General features: G+C 51.2%; 1 protein-coding gene across 11 annotated transcripts; it reads left to right on the forward strand.

The window, feature by feature from the left end:
- Positions 1 to 59: 59 nt before the first annotated feature.
- On the forward strand, positions 60 to 24,463 carry DLG4 (discs large MAGUK scaffold protein 4). 11 transcript variants are annotated; one of them, XM_016142085.2, is made up of 21 exons: positions 60 to 1,310; positions 1,581 to 1,621; positions 10,158 to 10,223; positions 13,717 to 13,770; positions 13,911 to 13,961; positions 14,161 to 14,285; positions 14,384 to 14,553; positions 14,653 to 14,789; positions 14,917 to 15,061; positions 17,921 to 18,216; positions 18,350 to 18,452; positions 18,590 to 18,704; positions 20,098 to 20,274; positions 20,569 to 20,605; positions 20,685 to 20,712; positions 20,846 to 20,893; positions 20,975 to 21,076; positions 21,422 to 21,594; positions 22,548 to 22,657; positions 23,195 to 23,286; positions 23,548 to 24,463. In XM_016142085.2, exons 1-21 carry the CDS (start codon positions 998 to 1,000, stop codon positions 23,652 to 23,654), a joined length of 2,490 nt encoding a protein of 829 aa, XP_015997571.1. In that variant the 5' UTR covers positions 60 to 997; the 3' UTR covers positions 23,655 to 24,463. The 11 variants fall into 11 exon arrangements, with proteins under 11 accessions (XP_015997571.1, XP_015997570.1, XP_015997574.1 ...); XM_016142084.2 differs by lacking the exon at positions 60 to 1,310 and having other exon boundaries at positions 1,582 to 1,621; positions 13,902 to 13,961; positions 23,548 to 24,457; XM_016142088.2 differs by lacking the exons at positions 60 to 1,310; positions 1,581 to 1,621 and adding an exon at positions 2,223 to 2,713 and having other exon boundaries at positions 23,548 to 24,457.
- The last annotated feature ends 1,135 nt before the right edge of the window (positions 24,464 to 25,598 follow it).

Below are 25,598 nucleotides of genomic sequence, written 5' to 3' on the forward strand. Positions count from 1 at the left end.
AACTGTAGTTCCGGAGCGCCCTCCAGCTCTGCGTTCTGGTAGACTTAAGGAGATCTCTGAACGTCCCGAGATCTCCAAACGTCCTTTGTCTCCCCCAAACTCCTTCATCTCTCCTGTTCCAACTAGCGTGTAGCCCTCAGAAGGGGTGATGGGATAGGCTGTGACTGAAGAGAAACAAACGTAGGCAACTACAATCCGAGAGTTGGAGGGTGGTTCTGAAAGGAGGACTTCCCAGGTAGAGTTAGAAAAGAGAGGTGGGGAGAGAGAAGTGTAAGATAGATGCCAGAGGCAGAGGCGACTCTTTGGGGTCCCTCAAAGTCAGTCTCCACAAAAGGGAGGGAAATGGTGTGGTGGGGGACTCAAGATAGGGTGGAATGTCCCAAGCATATTCTCCTAAGGCCTAGGGAGTGTCACTAACAATGGAACATCTAAATTTTCCCAGTAGGAAGGATCTCTTCCTTTCCCCTTATGACCTCTGAGAACTTCCTCAACATCTATCTCTCCGTCCTCTGTTCTTTCCTGAGACCACGTGCTCAGGTTAGACCTCTAGGCCTCTAGGCAAATGGAGTCTTCCCAGGACCCAGAGAAACTGTAGGAATTCTCATATTTCCATCCTCTCCCACACTTCTCTAGCCCTGGGGCAAAAAGTCTCAGGTAATTTCTGTTATTCCCACTGGAGACAGGCCCAGGAGGAGAGAGAGTGCTAGGCTCAATTTCTTTTCTTTTTGAGCTATTGAAGCCTTCTTAGGTGTGATCCTCTTCCCCAGTCCCCAGTCCCCAGTCCCTTAGGAAAGTGTAGCTACATTATGCCTGTCTTTTGGGCCAGCTTATGTGGAGCAAGGTGGTGGTAGTGGTACCTGGGGATCTGGGGAAGAATGAGATAATGGGTCAGTTCAGGGAATGACTACTTTACCTAACGACTAGAATTGGGTGGGGGAGAAGGCAGCTTAGCTCCAATACTGGAGGATTAGGGAGATTAAAGTGAGAGAAGAGAGAGATGTCTGAGAGACCAAGAGGTGAAAAACAAGTGTCTTTGTGGAGGAGAGGCCTAAGGGTGGAATGGGAGGCTGAGACCCTGGGGAGCCTTCTCCTTGAACCTTTCCATAGAGCCTGGGGTGAAAAGGCAAAGGCTAGGAAAGAGGAGGTGAGTGCTTTGAGCTCTGTTTTTCTTCTTTGTCCCAACCCACCTATCCTCACTTGCATTTCCTCAGCTCCCAGGTCAGCCCTCTGGCTCCTGGCTCCCCCACTATTGAGATGGGCACCCCCTCTCCTCACGGTGCTACACAGTGACCTCTTCCAGGCCTTGCTGGGTAAGTAGCCCCAATATCTGAAGGGCAGAGGTGGAAGGGCTGGCCTGGGCCTGTGAGGGCAATTTAGTGAACTTGTGGACTGGTTGGAAGCCTGGAGATCATTTGGTCCAAGCAAGAGCCTCATGCAGGGGGTCATCCCCAACAATGTCCCTCCTCAGTGTCCACCAGCCTTGGCTGGAGGAGCTCCTCCCTCACCAGACAGAAAAATGTGAGGCAATGGCAGGGAGGCAGTGGGTGCAAGAGGGTAACTTAGTACTGTTCTTGTGACAGATATCCTGGACTATTATGAAACTTCTATCTCAGAGAGTCAGGTAAGGGGATGAAAGTGGAGTCCAGACTTTCTGAGGGAGTGGGCAGGGCTGTAGGAGAGAGCTAAGTACTACTGATAATTGAACTGAGACTGGAGACCCTGGGGATAAAATCCTGAGTTAGGAGCACAGAGAATGCACTCTCCTGTCCTTTAGCCCCTTCTCCCTCTTGCTTCCCCCTTTTCTTTGCCCGCCCCAATTTCTGGCACTAAAGAGTCCAGTAAGTCTTTTTAGACTTCCTCCTGTGGATCTTGAGGGAGAATTAAGCCCCTGGGATTCCCTGCTGCCTGCTCCTACCTTACCACTAGCCCTGCCATGGCCTCTTTTCAGTATTTAGATAACCATGGTGGCCTCAGCCCAAGTAGGGACCCTTCCTCCTACAAGAAATGAAATTTATCCTCATCATGTTTACTGCCATTGCTGGTGGCTGGCCAGGTCTCCATGTTTGTCTTACGGCCTCTCTGCTTCTGCTTCCATCTCCTTTCCCATTATCCGGGTTCCTGCCAGCACTGAAGGAGTTAACTCTGCCAAGGCACCCCCCATTCTCGCTTCTTGCTCCCTCCCTCCCTCCCCCTGCTTCCTCTCTCCTCCTCTCTCCCCTTCCCTCCTCGGCTCCACGGCTCCCTCGGCCGCTGCCACCTCCAACCCCCCCCCCCCCAACTCCCCTGTACGGTCCCTAGCCCCTGGCTGGTAGGCAAGACACCCCCCACCCAGAGGATCCCTGAAATCCAGTCCCCTCCCCCACCTCAGCTCATGCCCCAGCCCCCGAACTCCGGGGCTGCCAGCCCCCGGTGCCCCAGCCCCTCTTGAGAACCGGGGTGTACTCCCCAAGCCCCTTCCCCTCCATTGGGGACCCTCTTTTAGGGCCCCCTTTCCCTCCCTCCCACGCTCCCCTACCCTTTCTTTCTCCAAACCCCCCATTCCCCTCTCACCCCTCCCCCCATCCTGGCCCCCCCTGCAAAAGTGGGGTGCGGAGGGGGGAGGGGTGAGAACCCAAGGAGGGGAGGAACGAAACTCTGATGAAGTCAGAGCCCCTTACCCGCCGCCGCGGCCAGGCCCCCCAACATGGACTGTCTCTGTATAGTGACAACCAAGGTAAGCATTATGGGGCGGCTCTAAACTGGGGGAAGGGTCTGAGTTTGCGGGGAGAGGTTAGGCAGACCTAATCTGGGGCTGAGAGCCCTTGAGTGAGAGCATCAGATGTATGGGGGGGGTCCTAATTTAGTTTTGGGGTTCACACTTGAGAAAACGCTGGGTTTGGCCACAGGTGCTCCCTGAAGTGATCCCTTTGTACCTGTAGAGAAATGAAAAATTGGGGGTATACTGTGGTTTGGTGGGTCTGGTGGGTTTTGGGGTTAACCAATGATGTTTGAGGGGGACTTATTTAAGGAGAAATGTGGTTCACATGGGACTTGTGTATGTTAGAAGGTGAGCTATGTAGGGGGGTCCTCTTTCCTCCCAGAGAACAAGCTGGCTTTAAAGTGCCTTGTCCAGTGTCAGGGGGCTTCTGGATGGGGGTTGAAGGTTATTGGTTGTGAGTCCCTGACTGGTCTGGGGATGTCAGCAGGTGGTAAGGGGTGGGCCTTCAGGCTATAGAATCATAGTCTCCTGGTAGAAACATTTGGGAGTGCTCTCTCAATTTGAGGGAACTGTTAAGTTAGGGTTCAGTCACATGGAATGGGCAGAGTCGAGAGTTGTCCGAGGGCTGGGGCCTGACATAGGATCACCTGAGGGAATGGACCAGGCGAGGTTAGGATCTGGGGTACTCCCATGGGAGGCAGAAGGTTGCAGCAGCTGAGGTTGCCAGCTCTTGAAGAGGATGATAGATTTTGGAAGAGAGGGGATTTGAGGAGGGGGGCCAGGTGGTGCAAAATTTGGGGGTGGCCCAGAAGATGCCCAATATCCTCATCTCCTTCTCCACTTGAGAAAGGAGAAGAGCCGATGGAGGGGAATGTTCCTGTTATCCCTAACACTTGGGATCAAGGTGGGGGAGGACACCTGGATTTAAGGTGACTTGGGTGAAAAGGAGTAGGAGGAGGGCAGGGCTGACAGCAGTGAGGATCTGTACCAGGGTGTCTGTGGTTGGAGCCTGGGAAGGGCAGGTGATATTGGATGGGGACCACAAGCAAGCTCCTGGTAGATGCAGAATACCTAGGTCTTGGCTGTGAGACTCTGGGACTGGAAATCTGGATGCCTGGTGTGTGGAGGGAGGCTTGGGCGGGTGGCAGGCAGCTGGGGGTTGGGGGGTGGGACAGGAAGTGGGGGCCGGGGAGGCGGGGTCCGGGTGAGTCACAGGCTGGGGAGGGGGTTATATTTAGTGGGAACTGCTGCTTCTTGGGGAGGAAGCTGAGGACACACATGTTCCCTGCCACAAACTCACATATGTGTGTACACATGCATCGTGCATGTGTGAGCATGGATGGAAGAGATTGGGGACTAAGGCCCTTTAGGTCTGGAGTTCCCACCTCCTCTCCAGGGCTACCTGCTCATTGCCCTTTCTGTGAGGGTTCTCCCACGCTTCTTTCCCCCATCCCCTGTAGTTTCAGTAGATTTGAGGGGCCTCAATTTCTCTGGCCTGCTCTCCTTTAATGTCCTCTGGTCCTCTGCTCCTCCTGTCTCCTGCCCTTAGCCTGCCCCTTAGTCTTAGGATCCCTGGCTGTGGTCCCGTGTACAGGTGTATTTCGAAAGCCAGTTGGAATGTGTGGGCTCAGCTTCCAACACATGACCACATATGTGAGCGAGCTTGAAGGGCTTGCCTGCACTAGCAGCTATTCTGGGAGGGGTGTGCATGTCCATCTCCCTTCCAGACTTCTATTCCTTTGATGAAGCCTAGGGTTGAGTATCCCTTAAGGAAGGAGCCTTGCGCAGAGAGGATCATGCATTTGGGGTTTTACAGAGGCGTGGAGACCCAGGGCTGCCACATTCCTTGGTCGGAAAACTTGTCAGTCTTGGGATGGCAGGGACTCCAACTCCCATAAGGCCGTGAGGCACAAGACTCCCTCAGCGTTACAGGATTGCTGCCTGTAGCGCTGTTGGTAGTTGTAGTTCATCTCTATCCAGGGCAGCGGAGGGTAGCCCAGCAGGGGGCAAACGGCTCTTGTCCTCCCCGAAAAATGCTGGGCGGTGTAGGGGGTGCTCGGGCTTTGCGGTCATTGAGCTTCCCAGCTCCGTCTGAGAGTCCTCCATCTTTCATTGCCTATATTTAGACTCCTGCCGCAGTAATTTAAGGAACATTTATCGAATGCCTACTTTGTGCCAGGCCCTGTGCTTTGTGCTAACTCTGCCTTTGTAGCTATCACTGACTCTTACTCTATGCCTCTATCTCTGCCGGTGTCTCTCGATCTCTGAGCATCTTTCTCCCACTCCGCCCCCGTCCCTCCCCCTTCTCCCTGAGCTGCTGCCGCCGTTGCCATGGTAACCGGCGACGACTGAAGTTGCGTGGCGGACTTGAGGGCCGGGCGAGGGTGGCGGAGGGTGGAGCAGAACTAGTGGGGGAGGGGCAAAGTGGGTAAAGACTTGGGGTATTTGGCCAGAGCCCGGGAGGCGAAGCGGTTAAACCCTCCGGGTGGTCCTTATTGGGCAAAGCTAAGGTGACGGGGGCGGGGCAGTTTGGCTAACTGCCTCATCATTGGCCCACAGGGGCGTGGAGGGACAGTGTGGGCGAGGCCGAGGGGCGGGGGAGCAAATGGGCGGGAAGTGTACGGAGGCGTGGTCTTTTGGAGGCAGTTGGGCGGGATCTGGCTTACTCTCTCTAGGGAGGCGGGCAACAGCCTTCGGAAAGGGGCGGGGCTGACCCGGTAGGGGCGTGGCGTGGCGTGGTCCCATGTGCCGAAAAGAGACAGGGTTTGAGGAGCTTGTTGTCTAAGTAATTGCCAGGTGTGGGGGACTTTGGAAAGGAGAATCCGGGAGTTAGGCGATCTGACGTCTCAATTTTCCTAAGATGGAGGCCTGTTCAGATTTCATCAGAGCACCTCCTATCGCAGCTCTATGTTCCTGGGAGACGGTTGCTAGGCGACAGCGAAGTCCTTGATTGCTGCGTCGCCAAGCAACGGGGAAACGGAAAATGGAGGGAAAAAGGAAATGGGCTGGGGTGGGGGAGGGTCTTAATGGGTCACAGCGCCCACCGGTGGAGAACAGTGCATTTTTTATTTTATACGTAATTTTGAGTCCAGCCCTTTCCGCACTGGCTCCCTCTGAATATATAAGCATTCTACCCAGAGGGGAAATTAGGGCGTTGGGGATCATCTTGGGGACCCATCTAATAGGCTCCAGTCAATAGGAAAGAGGGGGCATAGGCGAAATTGTAGGGAAGTCTGTCCTTTCTGCCTGTGTGGGCGTTTTAGAGAAGCCAAAGAAGCAGATTTGAAAAGACTGCTCACTGGGCTTTAAGAGTTGGAAAGGTGGGCGTTCAATGGGAGAATATTTGGAAGAGATACTTTCAAGTCTAGTTGTGAGACAGTGGAAGCCTCTGAAGAGACCTGAGGCCGTTTGTTTGGGGTGTTCTGGAAAATTTGTGGGTCACTGCAAATTGCAGGTCAGATCTTAATTTGGTGAATACTTTTTAAGGCTTAAGTGTGGGGCAGATAGATATATTTGGGAGCAATCTTCCAACACAATTAGAATTCAGAATCATGGAGGGGATGTTGAGAGACAGGGGGAGCAGCCAGAAAAGGAAGTAATGTATGAAATAGTAAAGTAAAGGAATAGGGAAATATCTTTTAATTTAAAGATTTGGGAATAAATTGAAGAGGTTGCAATTTATTTTGGAGGATAGACTTTTTGGTACATTAAGTATTCCCTGAAATTGAGGTCTGGTGGTATTGGGAGCTGATATATTAGAAAGTCATGAGTATTTCATTAGATTTGGAGATTTAGACAGGGGACCTCAAACGAATTTGAGGACATTTGGTGTTTATATTAGAACAAGGGTAATATTTGCACCGATTTCAAGGTCTCTGTTAGTGGATAGGGAATAGATACGACTTTAAAAGGGATGATTTAAGGGATAAATTAGTTTGAGGGCATGACAAAGATCTGTGGCCCTTAAACTATTCAGAAGCATTATTTGGCTATCGGGCTGGATTGCTGGTTAGAATAGATATCTTGGCATCTTGAGGGGATGCTGTCCACATTAATCTTTGGGGAGACTGGAGAAGGTGCTTGTGGGAGACAGTTTAGATCTTTTAGGGGTCCTTCTGGGAGAGACGTGCTGCTTCCTTTCCTGCACCCTCAAAGTCCAGTAGTGATGAGCAGTCCAGTGAGGAATAGTTAAGAGCCTAATGGTTTCAGGAATAGTTACAGGCTTGATGATTTTAGAGGTGAGATACTAGGTGGAATAAGTGGTCCCTGAGAACCAGAGTGATAAATTGGTAAATTTTAGGAGTGTCTCTATTTTTAGATGGGTCAGAATAGTAGTAGACCAGAGGAACCACGGAAGTTGACGGCTAAGAGGGTCTGCCCTCACCCCCCCTCCCATTGTGACGCTCTCCCGCACTGCGCAGGCGCTCCTCCACCACCCCCCCCCCCCGCCGCAGCCTCCAGTCGCCAAGGCTGCAGCAGCCCCCGCCCCTCTGCCCCTCCCCCTCCCCAACCCCGGGACCCTTGCTCTCCCACCCACCCCCTCCCCTCAGTCCCTCTCCCATTCTCCATGTCGGCTCGGAACAGATTCGCCTCCATGTGTCTCTGCGTGGTACGTGCCGCGGTACGGGCTCCGGCCCTGCTCCCCTCTCCCCAGACTCCCCAGATCTCAGGGTGCAAGCTTCAAGTGCTGTCACTGCTCCTTCCACTTGGCGCGGGGTCTCTGTGTTGCATTGTCTGGTGGACAGATGCAGTGGGTCGCCCCTCCGATCATCATCCACTTTCACTCACACTCCTCTATTTTGGGGTTTCAAGCCTCAGTTCCAGGTCATTCTGAGCAACTAGTGCACCAGTTAGGAGGGGACCAAGGGGGAAGGAACAGCAGTGACACCTAGGCCTTTTACTTGTCTTATACCCTAATATATTGGGGGTTCAGACTTGGTCCCAATAGCATCTGAGCTGTTGCAGGTCTGGGCCCTGAGTCCTAGCAGGGTAAAAGAGGGGATCCTTACTTTCCTGCTTGTCCTTCTTTAGCTGTCTTGTCATCTGTGACTGAGAGGTGCTGACCCCGATTCCCACCTCCCAGTTTGCAATTTCTGAATTATGCTCCCCTCCACCCCTTCAGAAAATTTTCCTTTCCCCTCCCTTTACTACGTGTACTTCAGAATTTTCCAAGGGCTGAACATAGGCCCTAACCTCCTTCAGCCACATTCTGGGAACTTTGTACCCTTTCCTTGTTCCCTCATTGTCACATTGTCTCCCACTCTGGAGGAGTCTTTTCCTCAGTCCTGGATCACCCCCTCCATTGGAGGGGGGGGACAGGGAGAGGTGTCTGCAGTCTCGTTGTGATAAAAAAAATTACCTTTTTTTCCTCCAGAATAAACAATGAAATGTCTATTCCCATGCCTCCATTTATGTGCACCCTGACATTTCATCATCATCCAGGAATTTTCTCTGTGAGGCGGGGATGAAGATGGAGGGGAATTGGGTTCAAACCTCTCCCAGACTCTAAAACTTGAAGCTGCGATCCTTGGCCCCACCTCATTTATCATGTAGGGAATTGGGGGGCCTTGTGAAATGAGAGAGGAGAACTGCCTTCTCCCTTTCTTCCTGGACCCTCCAGTTCTGGATGTCACTCAGCTCTTGCACTGTCAAGGCGGAAGAGCACCTTTTCATGGTGTGGAATGAACAAGCTCTTGCAGTTCATCAAATTCTGTTATCTAAGATGGCTCAGCCTTTGAGGAGGACTATTTAGCTTATACTCCCACCTCCTTTTCCTTCTCTGCTTTTTGTGCCCCTGGTATTGAAACCTGGAGCTCAGGATTCTTTCTCCAGGTCTGTGGGCCAGGAAACGAAATGTACCTTCACAAGCCCATATTTTCCTTCTTTAAGGCTCTTCAAATGTTTCAAGGTAGTTCTCGATGCTAGCTGTCTCTGTGTCCTGGGTTTGAGAATCTTCATGTTGCCAGCACCATTTCCCTCCTCCTATTCTCTTACTGTATCCTGAGTTATAGCCAAAGTTGAGTTACATTCTCAACCTTGGTTCGTCATCCTCAGAAATTTCAGAATCATACTCTAGTATCAGGAATTCACCTTGATAAGCTTCCTCCAATTGGATCTTGCCCTCCAAATGTTGGAGTACTCTTAGCTTTTTAGACACATTTTTGATAGGGAAATTCTGCCTTCTCTTTTGATCCATGTATACTGGGGAGTATACTCTGTTTTCTCCAGTCTCTGAGGGAGCCCTGGATGTGGTACCCTTCTCTTTCCCTGAGCCTGGAGTTTGGGAGGGTCTGCTTCAGTGGAGGCTGGCTTCTGAGGAGAGGAGCAATGTGAGGGCAGAGGCTGATGCGGAGGACCCAGGCAGGGTTGCTGCCCTTCACTGCTGTCTCTACCTGCCCTTTCTCTCTCTCTCTCTCTCTGGCTCTCAGTTAATCTTGTTTACTGGTGTTCCTATTAAGCTAACACAAAAGGCCTTTGAGATGGCAGGTGGTTATTTGAGAAGAGAGTCAGGGGTCACGTTGGGTCTTTCACTCTAAAAGGCCGGAGGGAGACCAGGATTTTACTCTGAGGCTCAACACTCTACCTTCTTCCTCAGTTAGGGAACCTTGAACCTGGCACCTATTCCTGCCCCCTCCTGAGCCCAACTGCCTCTGTCCTCTCCCTTCCTCCCTCATCCCCTTCTAGTACATCCGATTAGCTGCTTGGGCTGTGAGAATTTGTAGGGGTGGGGCTGGACTCTTGGGGCCCCTCTGCTGACTACTTGAGAACCAGTGGGGGCCTTTGGAGGAAAAGCTGGCTAGGTTTAGCTTTGTCCTGCCTGGGAACTGATGCCAAATACCTGCTAATTGAAGGGCCTGACTGTGGTCCCTGCCTCGGGCATGCAAGGTGCTGGAGAGCCAGTCTCATAGGGTAGAGGCTGCAGTGGAGCCACTGAGGCAATGAGGGCAAGGTGGCAATGGGATGGAATGGGTAGGAAGAGCAGTAACTGGAGCTTGGAGGAAGGAGGTTACAACATGGGGAGTGGGATTAAATAAGTATTGAGGGAAGTGGGATGAAGATGATGAGAGAAGCAAAGAATTTGGGGATGGATGTAGAGAATGTGGATGTCACTGTCAGAGGGGATGGAGGGACGTAACTGTGAAGGCCTGGGAAAGGGGTGAAGAAACAGAGTCCAGGGGAGGGAGTGTGCTGGGTAGAAAGCTGGGGTCCTAGGATGTGAGGAAGAGTTGGGGGATAGGGCAGGGATTTGGGAAGAGATGAGAGGTGCCCAAGCCTTGGCAGAAGAGGGGGCTGTGGAGAGGGTGGAGAGAGGGGAACCAATGGGCTGGAGAAGAGGGAGGGGGAGGAGCTGGTCAGCCCCTAAGTACTTTTCGCACTGCACTGGCTGCGGGGAGAGGAGGCAGCCCAGGAGCCTGAGTCACTGGGTTGGCCCCAGTGACACTTACAACCCGGTCCTCAGAAATACCGCTACCAAGATGAAGACACGCCCCCTCTGGAGCACAGCCCGGCCCACCTCCCCAACCAGGTAAACGCCCCCGAGTTGGTGCACGTGGCGGAGAGGAACTTGTCCCACCTCGAGGCCGTCCACGGGGTCGTGGGCCACACCCACCTCTCCCCCTTCAAGGTAGGAGACTCAGGCGGCCCCTTCCTCAGTGTGGCCCTCGGAGCCTCGGAACTACGACCACCCCAAGGGCCGGTAGGGAGAGAGCCGTAGGTGGTGGGAGGCTGGGACTGGGGGTCTGGGTCTTGGGCTCCTGGGGCCTGGGGAAGGGGGTTTTTGAGGTGGTAGATATACCTTGTTCTCACAGAGAAGAAACAGAGGCCAGGCAAAAGTGGGAGCGTGTGTAGAGCTTAAAGCCAGGGTGTGTCTGTGTGTGTCTGTGTCTGTGTCTGCATGTCTGTGCACACATGTGTTGAGATGTGTGCATCCCCCAGGATGCTCACCAAGCCCAGGGCCTCTTCATTCTTTCACGCTTTCCACCTCTTCATTTTCTATGTCCAGAGCTCTATTCAGAGGTCCTGCTTCTCTGTTTGCTTTTGTCCCTTCCCTGCCTCCTCCCCCCACTTCTGGCCCCAGGGCCTACCTCTCCTTGTCCCCCTAATCTCCAGCCCTTTGGCCTAAGACTTCTAGTTGTGGGTCTTTTCTGCTTCCGTCCCCTGCCCCAACCTTTGCTCTGCTCTTGTGCTCCTTCCCCTCCTCGCTGTCTTTCCCTCCCTGCTGGCTGGCTGGTTCTTGATGCTGTCTCTCTCTTCCTCCCACGCACTCTCCTCCCTCTCCTTGATCCCCAGCTCAGGCCCTCTGTGGCCTAATCAGTACTATTCCTTGGCCAGCCAGCTCTCCCCCTCCCCCTTATCCCCTTCACTGTTCATCACTTCTCTCTTTTCCTCTCATGCCTCCCCTCTCTCATCCTCTTGGGCTCTCACTTTCACCCAGACATTTTTTACGTACCCCATCTGTCCCATTATTATTTACCACCACTTGTTTCCCCTTCAGCTTTGTGCTCACATCAGATTTTCCTTCTTCAGTCCTGCGGAGGCCTTGTTTCTGAGACCTCACATTCTCTAGTCTACTTTTCATCTTCTCCTTCAGTCTTCTTTTCTAGGGGCACATGATAGGGAGGAAAATGGAGAACACCAGGCAAACTGTGAGATTGAGGGTAACACTGTGGGGTCTGGCCTGGGATTCCAGTATCCTGTGGGATGCTCTGGGAAGGGGAAGGTTGCTGACAGTTCATTAAGAAGATGATGAGGAGGTTTCTGTGCATAGGGATAAGGAAGCAGGGACTGGACAGCAGCAGGTTCTGGGGTGAGAAGGAGGTGGCTGACAGGAGAGGAGTTGGAGAGAGAAAGACCCTACTCTGGCTTCTGCCAAAATGGAGAGACAGCAGAAGGGTAAGAGATCCTGGGGCAGGGGACATACTGAGATGAGACTGTGAAATCAGGGCAACAGGTTAAGCTTATTGAGAGGAAAGAAAGTAAGGCCCTGGAGATGGGCAGATGGTACAGAGTATTTCTAAGAAACTTGGGGGGGCTGCAAGGAATGAAGGAAAGAAGACTGTAGATGGGGCCATTAAGTCTCTGGGGAGGAGGAGGATGAGAGAAGGGACGCTTGAGAGGTGGCAGTTAGTATAGTGCTAGGGAGTGTTGGAGTCAGAGCTCAGGTAGTGGAAGGAGAGAGTGCTAGAGGCCTAAGCATGGAGGGAGGGCTCAGGACAAGGCCTGAGCTGGTGGACAGGAGAAATCCCAATTTTCAGAGGAGATGGGGAGTGAGTTGAGAATGAAGGATTGTGATTTGGGGAATAGAATCTTGAGGGTTTGAAGATGAGGGCTGGAGTGATGCTGATCTTTCTGGGGAATCAGAAATTGGGATGGAGGATAAGGGCAAGAGAGTAATGAGGGATGGGGTTGGAGGTTGGGATAGGGACAGGGAAATGGGCGGAGAATGGTATTTGGGGTTGGAAGATATAAATTGAAGGGTGAAGCAGGGATGTAGATGGAAGATGTGGATGGGGCCTGAGGAAGGGTTTTCTAGGATGGGGATGGGAATTGACCACAGCCTATGGGGTGGAGGATGGACACGTGGATGAGATTTTGGTGTCAGTGAACTATTGGTTGCACAACAGCATTTGAAGGCTCAGAGGATGATGTTAATAGGTTTATGGGTTTGAAATTTATTATACAGCTTGCAATTGGTAGTACTGAGAAACAGCAGGAGAGCAGAGACCCCTTTGGAGGGGGAGAAGGAGCCTTCCCGATTGGGAAGACTGCTTCCCTCTTGGTAGGCTCTAAATAAATATTTATTTGTTTAAGGAGGCCTTAAGTTGTGGATCCTGGAAGGAAGCTCTTGGCAGCCTCTCCTTGTTACCATGGAGATGTGGTTTCCGTTGCCCTGGCAATTGGGGAAGCCCCTAAGACCAGCCTAAAGCTGGCCCCGCCCCAAAGTCTAGAGACCCTGCTGCTTCTAGGCAACGTCAGGGGCCTGGGCACGCCCCACTTTAACCCTTTCGTGAATGAAGTGGAGAGAGGAAGAGATGAGAGGATAGGACCCGGATGTCTTTCACCACTCCCCCTCCTGACGTCCTTTGCACTGCGTAGGGTGAGGGGCGTAGAGAAGGAAGGAAGGGTGGTTGTTAAGGATGCACTGCTCCTATCAACCTCTTCAGCCTGGGCTTCTCTCAGCTTGGCTAACGGAGGGGTGGGGCCCAGGGCAGGAGAGGCGGGGCTACCAGATCTCTTCTGACTTGGGGAGTCTGGTTACCCCTAGGCCACGCTCCATCCCCCTCTTGTTGTCCTGACGACGACAGGGCCTCCAGGAGGTGGGTCTCCCCAGGCCTTGGCTGGGCTTAGATACTGTTGCTAGGCAACAGGGTCCCTAGAGGAAGGGGTGGATTGGATGGCGGGTGGGCGAGAGGGAGGGAGAGGCCTGCATCCGGGGGAACCCTGGATTCTCAGGGTCCAGGGTTTAGAGCAAATGTGTGTGAATATGAGGGGCAAAGCTGAGGGAGGGTTATGAAGGTGCATGTGGGTGGATAGGGAGAGGGATTGTGGCAAAACGGGGGGGGGGGAGGGGAGGAGAGGGGGGCAGGATCTGGTGGACGTGAACCCTGGGGTGTATGTGTGTAGCACATAAGGCATGCAACACCATGTGGTGTTACATCCGGTGAGAGGTTACCCCCCTCTGCCTGTCCTGCCCCCCACTCTTTGCCATCTGTTGCTCCCCCATCTGGCTGTCTAACTTCCAGCTTCAGACACCTCCTTCCACATTCAGGGGCCCTGGGCTGGGCAGAGTTAGGTCCAGGCACATGTGCGTGTGTGTGTGCGTGTGTGTGTGTGTGTGTGTGTGTGTGTGTGTGTGTGTGATACAGGTTGAGTCTGGGTCCTTGAGGAACTCTTAAGTGTAGCAGAGCAGGCTTAGTTAAGAGGTTGAAGGTAGCCAGCCTGGTGAGACTCTTGGTTACTGACTCCCTCTTGAGTCAAGGCTCAGGAAGCTTTTCATCTCTTTTTTTTTCCTCTCACAGGCCAATTCTCCCCCTGTGATTGTCAACACAGACACCCTAGAAGCCCCGGGATATGTGAGTTGTTTATATTTTGGAGCTATTGCAGAAGGAGGGAGAGAGGGAGAGCCTGAGTCCCAGCAGTAGGGGAGGGGTAGGTTCTCAGGTGGGAATGTCTATCTCACTGTTTCTGTTTCTGGTCTGTGCTGGAGTTGCAGGTGAATGGGACCGAGGGGGAAATGGAATACGAGGAGATCACATTGGAAAGGGTGAGCAAGCTCCTCCAGCTGAGGTCCCTTTTGCTCCCTGTCTGTGCTTTTCTCTTTGCCCCTGTTTTCCAGGCGGCCATCCTCTTAATCCTATCCCTTTCTTCTCTGATCACAGATCCCCAATTCATTCTCTTCCCTACTTGCCTTGCCAAGAGTGGGCAGTGAGGAGAGCTGACCCTTTTCCCCTCCTTCTTCCCAGGGTAACTCGGGTCTGGGCTTCAGCATCGCAGGTGGCACCGATAACCCGCACATCGGTGATGACCCGTCCATTTTCATCACCAAGATCATTCCTGGAGGGGCTGCAGCCCAGGATGGCCGCCTCAGGTGGGAAGAGGAGACAGGGGTTAGGATGCCATTTCCCTTGAAAGGAAGGGCCAGGGCGGCAGGAAGCTCCTGGCTCAGGCCCACCTTGCTGCCCTCAGGGTCAACGATAGCATCTTGTTTGTAAATGAAGTGGATGTTCGGGAGGTGACCCACTCAGCTGCGGTGGAGGCTCTCAAGGAGGCAGGCTCAATAGTCCGCCTCTATGTCATGCGCCGGAAACCCCCAGCTGAGAAACTCATGGAGATCAAGCTCATCAAGGGGCCTAAAGGTAGTGACCCATTATGTTGCCACCGTCATGTTAACTGTCCCCTGCCCAAGGCCTGTTTCCCAGGCACCTGGGCACCCACCTGCCCTTTGCTCTATCCAGGTCTTGGCTTCAGCATCGCAGGGGGTGTAGGGAACCAGCACATCCCTGGAGATAATAGCATCTATGTAACCAAGATTATTGAAGGGGGTGCCGCCCATAAGGATGGGAGGTTGCAGATTGGAGACAAGATTCTGGCGGTGAGGACCCTTATCACTTTTCTAGCCTACGCTTGGGTCTCACTGGCTTCCTTATCAAGTCACCTCCAGTGCCTCTGTCTTGAGGCTGTTTCTGGCTCTGTCTGAACTCTGCTTCCCTTGACCCCAGGTCAACAGTGTGGGGCTGGAGGACGTCATGCATGAGGATGCTGTGGCAGCCCTGAAGAACACGTATGATGTTGTCTACCTAAAGGTGGCCAAGCCCAGCAATGCCTACCTGAGTGACAGCTATGCTCCCCCAGACATCACAACCTGTGAGAACCCTCCAAACCCCAAAGCTCCCCATGATCCATCCCAGTTACCCCCAAGACATCCCCAGAGACTGTTCCTCTTTAGATGCTCCTTGTGAAATAGCTGCAACCTCTGCCGCTTCCTGTGGTTGGAAGGTAGATGGATAATTGGTCACTACAGAAAAACTAGAAATTATTATCCTCAGTCTCTCCCTGAGAAGGCACAAAGCCTAGTAGGTTTTATGGCTAATTTTATCAAATCCTCGAGGAATGGATTATTATTATGCTCTGAGTATAGGAAAATATAAAAAGTTTTACATTTCATTTTATAAGGACAGTTCAAATGGTCACAAAGATAACATAAAAGAAAGTATAGGCCAATTTCGCTTCTGAATAGAAATGTAAATGTTCATAATAACATAGCAAATCGGATGCAACAGCATATTAGGGGAATAACTTTTTCACAAACTAGGGTTTGTTTCAGAAAACTATAAGTAGTTCCATTTTAGAAAACCTCTTAATTTGATTCATTTAGGAAAAGGTTAAGGGAGAAAAACTGTAAGTTCATTTCAAATAGATGTGGGAAAGACATTTGATGAAATTCAACATCTGTTTTCAGATATAAAAACTTCATAAACTAGGAACAGAGGCATTTTCCTTAATGTGATGAAGAGTAGTTATCAGAAACCAACAACGGACATTTTCTTTTCCTTTTTTTTTTCCGGACATTTTCTAATGCTAAAATCCTAGCAATGTGTCCATTCAGTTAGGAACTAGGCAAGGATGCCCCTTATTACTGCTGTTATTCTACATTGCTTTAGAGCAGGTTTTCTCAATGTTGATACTGTTGATATTTTTAGATTCTATAGTTCTTTGTTGTGGGGGGTTGTTGTGTGCATTGTAGGGTGTTTAATAGCATCTCTGGCCTCTATCAGATGACAGTGGTACCCCTCTCTACCAGTCAGAACAACGAGAAATGTAAATGTCTATAAATATTGCCAAATGTACTCTGAGAGGCGAAATTCTCCTGCTTAAGAATCACTGCTTTAGAGATTTCAGGTAGCATAGTGAGGCAGAAAGAATAAATAGATGTTACATTTGAAAAGGCAGAAACAAGCTTGTCCTTACTTATAAATACTATTGTCCATCATTTAGATTAAAATCTAAATGAATTAACTGAAAAACTTAGAAATAAATGGAAAGTCAACAATGTGGCCATATGTAAGACAAATAATATTAGTAACTTCCCAGCAATAAAAAAAAATATATAGGTAAAAAGATTTCTTTCACCATAGAAAAACACTCTATAACATTCTTAGAAATATGACTTTGACAAGAAGTCTGTAAGATTTATATGAAGAAAATGAGGAAACTGAAGGACACAAAAAACTGGAAGAAATGGAAAATCACACCACCTTTCTGGATGGAAAAACTTTGTATGCTAAAGATCTCAATCCTGTCCAAAGGAATTTGTACATTTTATGCAATCCTAATGAGAAGTTTAATGCTCCCACCCCCTAAGCTTTCCCTGGAAACTTAGCAGGTTGGTTCTCAAGTTCAACTGGAAAAATACATTTGGGAGAATATCTAAGAAATTTGGAAAAGGATAATGAAGATTGACTGCCCCTATGAAATATGAAATCGTACTATGAAGCTATATTAAAGTCACGTGATAGTATTTCTAAGTACTATGACCTACCAGAAGGAACCTTAGCTCCTTGGAGAAAGGGCCGATTCAAAATTTTGGGCGAGAAATGTACAAGATGAGCTTATAACATCTTTTGTACTAGAAAGGAAGGAATATATCTAGGGCTGTAGGGTCATGTCAAAGACACAGGAGCCAAATAGAAGGGGCTTCTCATGGCCATTCAACTAAAACTCATTAAATGTGTTCAGATCTTTGAGATCATAATGGTACTTCAAAATAATAGGTACCTTTGGAGGATGCTAGGGAACCTGTTCATTCTGAAAACTGGCAAATAAAGGGAACGAGTCAAGCATTTATTCCCTTTTTCCTATATAAACTGTACTTTGAGTAACCAAATAATTGATATGGGAAAGTTCTTCTTTTGTAGAATTCCTACTAATAAATACTCCTCTCTCTCTTAAATAACTAACTAACTAAATAAATAAGTAGAACATCACTGTTTTGTTTCCCCACAGTGAAATATCAGAACCAGGCAGCGATCACCAATAGCTGCTAAAACTTAAGTGAAAGAGTGACAACACCTGAGCCAACCAATTGGTCCTACTAACAGAAAGACAACTGCACATTGTTGTTCCCTGTTGTGATGCAGTAGAAAGTACATAGCACCATCAATGAAGTATTCTGGCCAAAAAAATAGAACTCGAATCTGACTAAGTCTCTAGTATGGATTATCAGCTCACAGGAGATACAGGTCAGGGACACATGTTAACACCACAGGGATGCAAGCAGTGATTTCCCTATCAGAATTTCTCTAATCGAAATGTGGAAAATTTCGTTAGACAAAGGACCTCCGTTTTTCAAATGGACAAAATAAAAAAAAAAAGATGAAGTGGAATTTTATAGATTGAGATTTGAGAGACACTACAACCAAACAAAAATGCCAAAAACCTGGTATTAATATTCCCCTTGACTTCATCATCTAGCTTATTTAGGACATGAAACCTCATTCATTTTCCCCTAGGATAACCAACCCCTGATGTTACTGTGAATTCCTGCTCCTGATATTGCTGTGATCTGACACCCCCCCTTTACCACCTACCCTAGTATTTCTGGCAAAATAACTTCCCCTTCACCCGAGTTTGACTCTCCTGGTTCCCTAGGGAGAAAGTGGGATAGTGAGTGCTAGCACCTTCCATGCATTTTCATGTCATACTTTCTCTCATATCTTCCCTCAGCTTATTCCCAGCACCTGGACAACGAGATCAGTCACAGCAGCTACCTGGGCACTGACTACCCCACAGCCATGACCCCCACTTCCCCTCGGCGCTACTCCCCAGTAGCCAAGGACCTGCTGGGGGAGGAAGACATTCCCCGAGAACCAAGGAGGATTGTCATCCATCGAGGATCCACGGGCCTGGGCTTCAACATCGTAGGGGGCGAGGATGGTGAAGGCATCTTCATCTCCTTTATCCTGGCTGGGGGCCCTGCAGACCTCAGTGGGGAGCTGCGGAAGGGGGACCAGATCCTCTCGGTGAGAGAAGGCCAGCCTGTACCCACACCACTCCTACCCCTCCGGGCAGGGCCCAGGGCTCTTGGGCAGGAACTTGGGTAGGCTGGAGCCTGGTCCTCTTCTCCAGTGACTCAGCCTTTCATCTTCCCTGTAGGTCAATGGTGTTGACCTCCGCAATGCCAGCCATGAGCAGGCTGCCATTGCTCTGAAGAATGCAGGTCAGACAGTCACGATTATCGCTCAGTATAAACCAGAAGGTACCAGGCCTGAAGCTCTCCGTGTCATGGGCTAAGATATTCTCAGAACTCTGTCTCCTCAGTTCTGATTTCAGTGGGGACAAAGGGAGGGTGGTAGTAAGATGGATCCAGAGCTCAGGAACCTTGTTGTTCCTCAGAGTATAGCCGATTCGAGGCCAAGATCCATGACCTTCGGGAACAGCTCATGAACAGCAGCCTGGGCTCAGGGACCGCCTCCCTGCGGAGCAACCCCAAAAGGGGTTTCTACATCAGGTCAGATGCTTCCTGGGTTGGGGACCTCTTCATTCTATGACTTCTACCCTCAATTCCCAGCCACCACTTCCCCCTAAACCCTGCCTGGCTCCCACTCCTCATCCAGGCCTGACACTCAGCTGGTATTCATAGGGTCAGCTGCACAGGTTAGCATTTTGAAATACTCCATATCAGTTGGAAGATAGCCTTAGCCTCAAGTACCCTTACTGCCTTCCAGCCCCTGGTCACCCTGATACTTCCCCTAGGGCCTCCCAGCTGCCCCACAATTTGTTAACTCAAAAGTTAATGCCTGGCAGAGCAGGGGGCCCCTAAGCTATTCAAAATATCGCCCCAGCCTGCACATTCCTCTGAGATGGCGTAGCCCAAGAAAGGTAGACCACAGCTCTCTCACACCATCCCTTTTTCCTCTAGTGGCATTTTGATTTCTTCTCAGGGCTCCTTCTATTGGCTTCTCTTTCTCATCCTTCCCAGGTGTAGGCACTGTATCTTATACTTCTCTTCCTCTGGGCTCCTGTCCTCTCAAATGGCCCAGTCTGCTGCTCCACTCTGCACCTGTCTCTCAGAGCTGTCAACTCTGGCTTGGCCTCTTCCCAGAGGTTGATACCTGCAGTTCTGGCCATCTGCTTTCTGGACATGTCCACTGAGATGTCCCACAGGCACCTCACATTTAACACATCCCAAACCGAGCTCATCTTTCTCCTGTGTACCTGTGCTCTCTGTCTTGCTGAATCAGTGTTTTCTCTCTTGCTGAATGGCACTACCATCCATCTGCCCAGACACCTGGCTCGAAGCCCTTTCTTCCCTGCTGGGGTCCACTTGGCTCCCAGGGTTGGTCAGTTCTGACTCCCAGATGATGCTGGATGACCCTGACATTTCTTCCTGTCTCACTCCTCTGCTCTTCATCTTTGCTGTCAGTGGTCATTTCTCCCCTTGTCCTGACCCCAGGGGTAAGGGCTTATTGACAGGGATTTGATACTAATAAATAAGGGTAACCAGAGGTAACCAGAATCTGTAAAAAGTGATCTCTTTTTTTTATGAATTTGAGCAGATTCCAGGTTACCCCTGTGACCATGATGTGTTTGCATGTTGCAGACTTCTTTCTCGGGAAGATGGTGTTCTAGATCTTACCTTAGAAATTGTACTGAATCGATAGCTGGTCTGATCACTTACACAGCGTAGACTGAATGACAGTTAATAGTTGTGGCAATTATGCGTAATAGTTGAGCTTTTGGTTCCCAGACAGTTCTCGGGTTCCTTGGAATCCATGGCACATGTGGGAGTGACATCAGCAGGTGTACTTTACTATAGACCCCTGGCCCCGAACCTCTGGGTTGGGTCTCAGGGTGGCTGGAGTCCTCAGCCAAGCTCTGACTTACGGCTACCTGCCTTCCAGGGCCTTGTTTGACTACGACAAGACCAAGGACTGTGGCTTCCTGAGCCAGGCCCTGAGCTTCCGCTTTGGGGATGTGCTGCATGTAATCGATGCCAGTGATGAGGAGTGGTGGCAGGCGCGGCGGGTCCACTCTGACAGCGAGACTGATGACATTGGCTTTATTCCCAGCAAACGGCGGTGAGGCTCCCAGGGCTTTCAGCCTTCTTGTCACAGGCACTAAAGCCCCCCAGATCCTCAGGGGGGGAGCAGCCAATAGGGGGTGGATTTGCCCTCCGACTTCTTGGGAGGTCTGTCCGCTAGTCCTCCAGAGCACTATGATTCCCATGAGCTTTTGGGGCAGACATGTCATTTAGGAGCGCAGGGGCCCAGGGATTGCTGGGAGGTGGGGGTATCAGCTTGTCTAGCAGGTAGGGGCTGTGGGACCCCTCCCTAGGCATTTCCCTATACCCTCCCCCTCTATATTTCTTACAGGGTTGAGCGAAGGGAGTGGTCAAGGTTAAAGGCCAAGGTAGGTAGAAGAGAGGGTGAGCTTGGGCAAAAGAGTGGGGGACTCACTTAACCAACCACATGGCCCACTCTTTTCCTAGGATTGGGGCTCCAGCTCTGGATCACAGGGTAAGTAGGGTCAGTTTGGGAAGACCTGAACTGAGAGGAGCCCTGAGTTTCTCTTGATATCCTCAGGAAAGTCAACGTGGGGCCTTAAGTCCCCTGTCTCAAAGCCCCTTGCAGACGCCCTACCTCTTACTAGGTCGGGAAGACTCGGTTCTGAGTTATGAGACGGTGACTCAGATGGAAGGTGAGCCCTGCCCCCTGCCTTGGCTCAGCCCTTTCTGCTCCTTAGCTCTCTTCTCTGCTTGAGCTGGCTCTCTTTCCTCAGTGCACTATGCTCGCCCCATCATCATCCTCGGGCCCACCAAGGACCGTGCCAATGATGATCTTCTCTCTGAGTTCCCCGACAAGTTTGGATCCTGTGTTCCCCGTGAGTGCTAGGGCCTAGGATGGAAACGGGAGGTGGGGTCAGGGCCCATGGGGGCCATAAGCAGAGCCACTTTTGGGCATTGGGGTGCAGGAGGACACTGGGATTCTTGGAGGAGGGGTGCTTCTCAGCCATTCTCATGTTCCATAGTTGCCATTCGAGGCCAGAGACTTGGAGAACCTAGAGGGTGCTGGGAGGGTGGTTCTGTCCCTCTCAGTCTTGGTCTCCCCAGCAGTCACTTCTGCTGTAGAACCAGCTGAGCACTCCGGGGAGGGGGCTGACATAGGCAGCCTTTGTGCTAGAGGGGTGGTGGTTAGATCTTTAGGGGGTGGGGTGACTTTCTGGCAGATACAACACGGCCCAAGAGAGAGTATGAGATAGATGGCCGGGATTACCACTTTGTGTCGTCCCGGGAGAAAATGGAGAAGGACATTCAGGCGCACAAGTTCATTGAGGCTGGCCAGTACAACAGCCACCTATATGGAACCAGCGTCCAGTCTGTGCGAGAGGTGGCAGAGCAGGTAGGACCCAGTGGGCACCCTGCCCTCTTCCTCCTCCCCTCTTCCCACCCCATGGCCTTCCTCCAGCTCTCTCTAACTCTCTTTCTCTCTGTCTCTTTCCCCACTGGGTCTCGACTTCGTTCCTCCACCTCCTTCTCCTCTTGGGTAACTCTGTCTGACTGCTTGCTCTCTTGTGCCCTGCTCCTCCCTCCTGCCTCCCTCCCTTGCTTCCTGACCCCAAACTCCGCATGGCCATCTGGCCCTTCTCTACTCCCCTTCCCCCCTCCTTGCCCCATTTCTCCTCTCTTCCTGTGGCCTTGCCCTTGGTGGCTTGGCCTCCACCACCACGGGCTCTCCCATCTGCCTTACTCCCCTCACTTGTTCCTGGGGTCTCTACACCCCTCTACCACTCCTTTGCTACCTCCTTTTCTATGTCATCCCCTCCACTCTGCCCTCTTTCCCTCCATGGCTCCTTTCTCCATCTGCCTCTCTTCCCTCCCATCTGTCTCTCCTTGTTCCTTCCATCTGTCTGTCCTCTGTCTGTCCTCCCCTCCCTCCTCCCTCTATCCTACTTCCTTTCTCCTTTCCTTTGCTTTTTTTTTTACCCCATCTGTCTGGACCCTCCTTCTATACCCCCACCCTGCTTTACCCTTCTCGCCTTGCTCTGCACCTTCTTTTGGGCCCCTCCTTGCCTGTTCCTCACCCCGCTCCATCCCTCCAACCCTCTACTCCTGTGCTGGCACCTTCCTTTGCTATCTGCCTATTCCCTTTTTCTCTGTCTTTCACTCTGTCTGTCTATACCCCCTTTCCACTTTGACTCTCTCTGCCCATGTGTCTTTTGACATCCATGTCACTTCCCTTTTGGCCAATGTCCTGTACCCTGCCTTTCCTTGTACTGTGCCCTGCCCTGGCACCTCTGTCTGTCCTTTCCTGCCACCTGCTGGTCCCCCTCCGTCCACCCTGCCTACCCTCAGGGGAAGCACTGCATCCTCGATGTCTCAGCCAATGCCGTGCGGCGGCTGCAGGCGGCCCACCTGCACCCTATCGCCATCTTCATCCGCCCACGCTCCCTGGAGAATGTGCTGTGAGTATGGTCTCAGGAGACCTCCCCTCCATTCCCCCACACCTCTGGCCCTGGGCCGCAGAAGCCTTCTGTATTGAACTCTCCCCTCAGAACCCTGGACAGTGGCTCCAGCAGCACTTGAGGGGGATCTGCACAGAGAGCTGGAACTCAGAGGATGCAGGGAATCCAAGGCTTCTCCTCTCTTCTTCCTTGGGCTAGGCAGGACTACAACTCCCAACAGCCCCTGGGGGTACACACTTGCTGGGATGAGCCAGGGCCTCCAGGGCTGTTGGCAGTTAGAGTCTAAATCCCTTCACTGGGGCTGACGTCTGGGAGGATGAGGTTCTGGAGAGGTTCCTGGAGTGGCCATACCTGGCTGGGGTGGGTTGCATGTGGCGGGGGTCATCTGTGGACCTGGACGATATTGGGAATTGTATTTTTTGCTTCATGCTACAAATAAGAAAATACTCGTTGTAATTTAACATTCCTGGATGGAGTTGGTAAAAGGCAGGGTGTAGCTTCTCACCCTCAGGTCTCTATCTCTCTCATTCTCTACAGAGAAATTAATAAGCGGATCACAGAAGAGCAAGCCCGCAAAGCCTTCGACAGAGCCACCAAACTGGAGCAGGAATTCACAGAATGCTTCTCAGGTGAGGCTGCAGCCAGCCTGTTACCAGCACAGGACGCACCTTTGCTCAGATTTAAAAAAGGAAAAAGATGGTAGCAGAGGAGTGGGAGAGGGGAGTGGAGACTACTGGGTTGATGGTTTAGAAAGAGATGCCCCTTTTGGGTGAGTGCAGCCCCATGGCTCATGGCTTGGAAAATTAGAAAAAAAGGTGCTCCTTTCTCTGGGCTGGTGCCGGCCTCCTGGCTGGGAATCTGGCCTCACTCCCTACTCCACCCACTCCCAGCCATCGTGGAGGGTGACAGCTTTGAGGAGATCTACCACAAGGTGAAGCGTGTCATCGAGGACCTCTCAGGCCCCTACATCTGGGTCCCAGCCCGAGAGAGACTCTGATTCCTGCCCTGGCTTGGCCTGGACTCGCCCTGCCTCCATCACCCGGGCCCTTGGTCTGGACTGAATTGCCCAAGCCCTTCACACCCCCAGCCTCCCTCCCACCCCTTCTTATTTATTTCCTTTCTAACTGGATCCAGCCCATTGGAGGGAGGACACTCCTCTGCATGTATCCCCACACCCCAGAACTGGGCTCCTGAACCCCAGGAACCTGGGGTCTGGGGGGAGCCGGGCTCCTGGTCCCTGGCCCTTGCTCCATAGGACCCCTTGCACCTTCCCGCCCCCAACGCACACACAAACCCACTGGGGGCCACCCCTTCTCCCATCTCCCACACACATTCCAGAAGTCAGGGCCCACCTCAAGGAGCACCCCACTGCAGGGATGCAGGGCCACAGGCCTCCTCCTTCCTGAGGCAGGGTCTGGGGTCACCCCTGCCCACGTCATAATTCCCCATGTCCCTTGATTTCTCATTTATTTATTTTTAATTTTTTTTCTTCTCAAAGGTGGTTTTTGGGGGGATAAGTAGGGGGCTCCACTGTGAGCCCCCTGCCTTCCACATGCCCCTACCTTTTTTCTTTGCTGGTTTGCATGAGTGGAAGGTCTAACTGTGGCTTTTTCTTTTTTTCCTGGGATTTTTTTTTTGGGGGACAGGGGAGGGATGGGTGTAGGGAGTGGGAATGTGGGAGGGGGAGGGTGGGTGGGCAGGGGTTGGGGGTTGGGTGTCCAGGGGAAGACTGGAAATGCTGCCGCCTTCTGCAATTTATTTATTTTTTCTTTTGAGAGAGTGAAAGGAAGAGACAGATACTTGAAACCTGGTGTGTGGCCTGGTTATTTGGGACCCGGGTGAGGAGGGAGACAGGGTGGGAGCATGGGGATGGGTCTGGCAAAGTCAGATCCTTCTTCTCCACTCCCCCCAGAAGATAGAGGGGCCTGAAGGGGCCTTGGTGGGAACTTGCAAACCAAAGAGGCAGAGTCGGTAGTGAGGAATGGGCTTGGAGAGGCTGGAGCTCTGTCTAAGGTCACAGACAGACCCAGAAAGAGGACAGATTTGGCATAGGTCTCTGCAAACTTAGCTCAGCCCTGATCACTCCTCTGAGCTGTCTCGCTCATGTTGGGCAGCATGATGGTCTCCAAAGGAAAATAGAGAGGAAACTTTCTTCGTTCATGTTCATGGAGTTGTGGACAGAGCTGGGCTCTGGCAATGACCTTTACAGAAGTTTGCTGATAAGAAATGCTGTGTAAATATTTGTTCATTGGATTTCTTTATGCCCCATCTCTATAGGAAAGATTTGAAGCAGTTTCGCAAATAATAAGAATAGAAAAGTAGAACTCAATACCGAAGATAAAAATAGGAGAAACAGTTGCTATAGCTATGAGGGTAAATATGATCTCTGAGTTTCCTTGTAGATAGGGCAAAAAAGGAAATGGTTCATTACATACATGTATATGTATACAAACACATATATATTTATATGTTGTTGTTATACATAAAGAAAAAATTCTAGTCCTTTTAAGGAGCCAGATTTTCTTGGCCCTAAGTACTAACTGAATCCATAACAGGATTCCTCAGATCCTGCTATGTAGAGTATTTATTCTCAGCTTTCTTTCTCCTGCTGTTCGTGTGTTTGACAGGCTCCCACCCTGAAGGCCTCAGCTGTAGCACAGATGAGCTTTTGCTGGTACCAGCTGTGATACCACCCTTTCTTCCTCTGATTTAGGGAAAGGCTGCCGGTGGAGGTTACTGAGTTGTGAGTTATAGTTACGTCCCAAACAGTGCGAAAGGGAAGTTTTTACAGCCACCCATGACAGAAGTTGAGAGTTGGATGCAAAAGACCACCCCCCTAGGGGCAGCAGTTCTGGGGAAGGCATGGCTGCTTCAGCCTAAACTGATCCAATGATAAGAGGCAGAGATCCCTGGAGATGTTCACCTAAACCAGTGGTCCCCT

Source organism: Rousettus aegyptiacus, unplaced genomic scaffold (genome assembly GCF_014176215.1).
Source record: "Rousettus aegyptiacus isolate mRouAeg1 unplaced genomic scaffold, mRouAeg1.p scaffold_m13_p_6, whole genome shotgun sequence".
Lineage (NCBI taxonomy): Eukaryota > Metazoa > Chordata > Mammalia > Chiroptera > Pteropodidae > Rousettus > Rousettus aegyptiacus.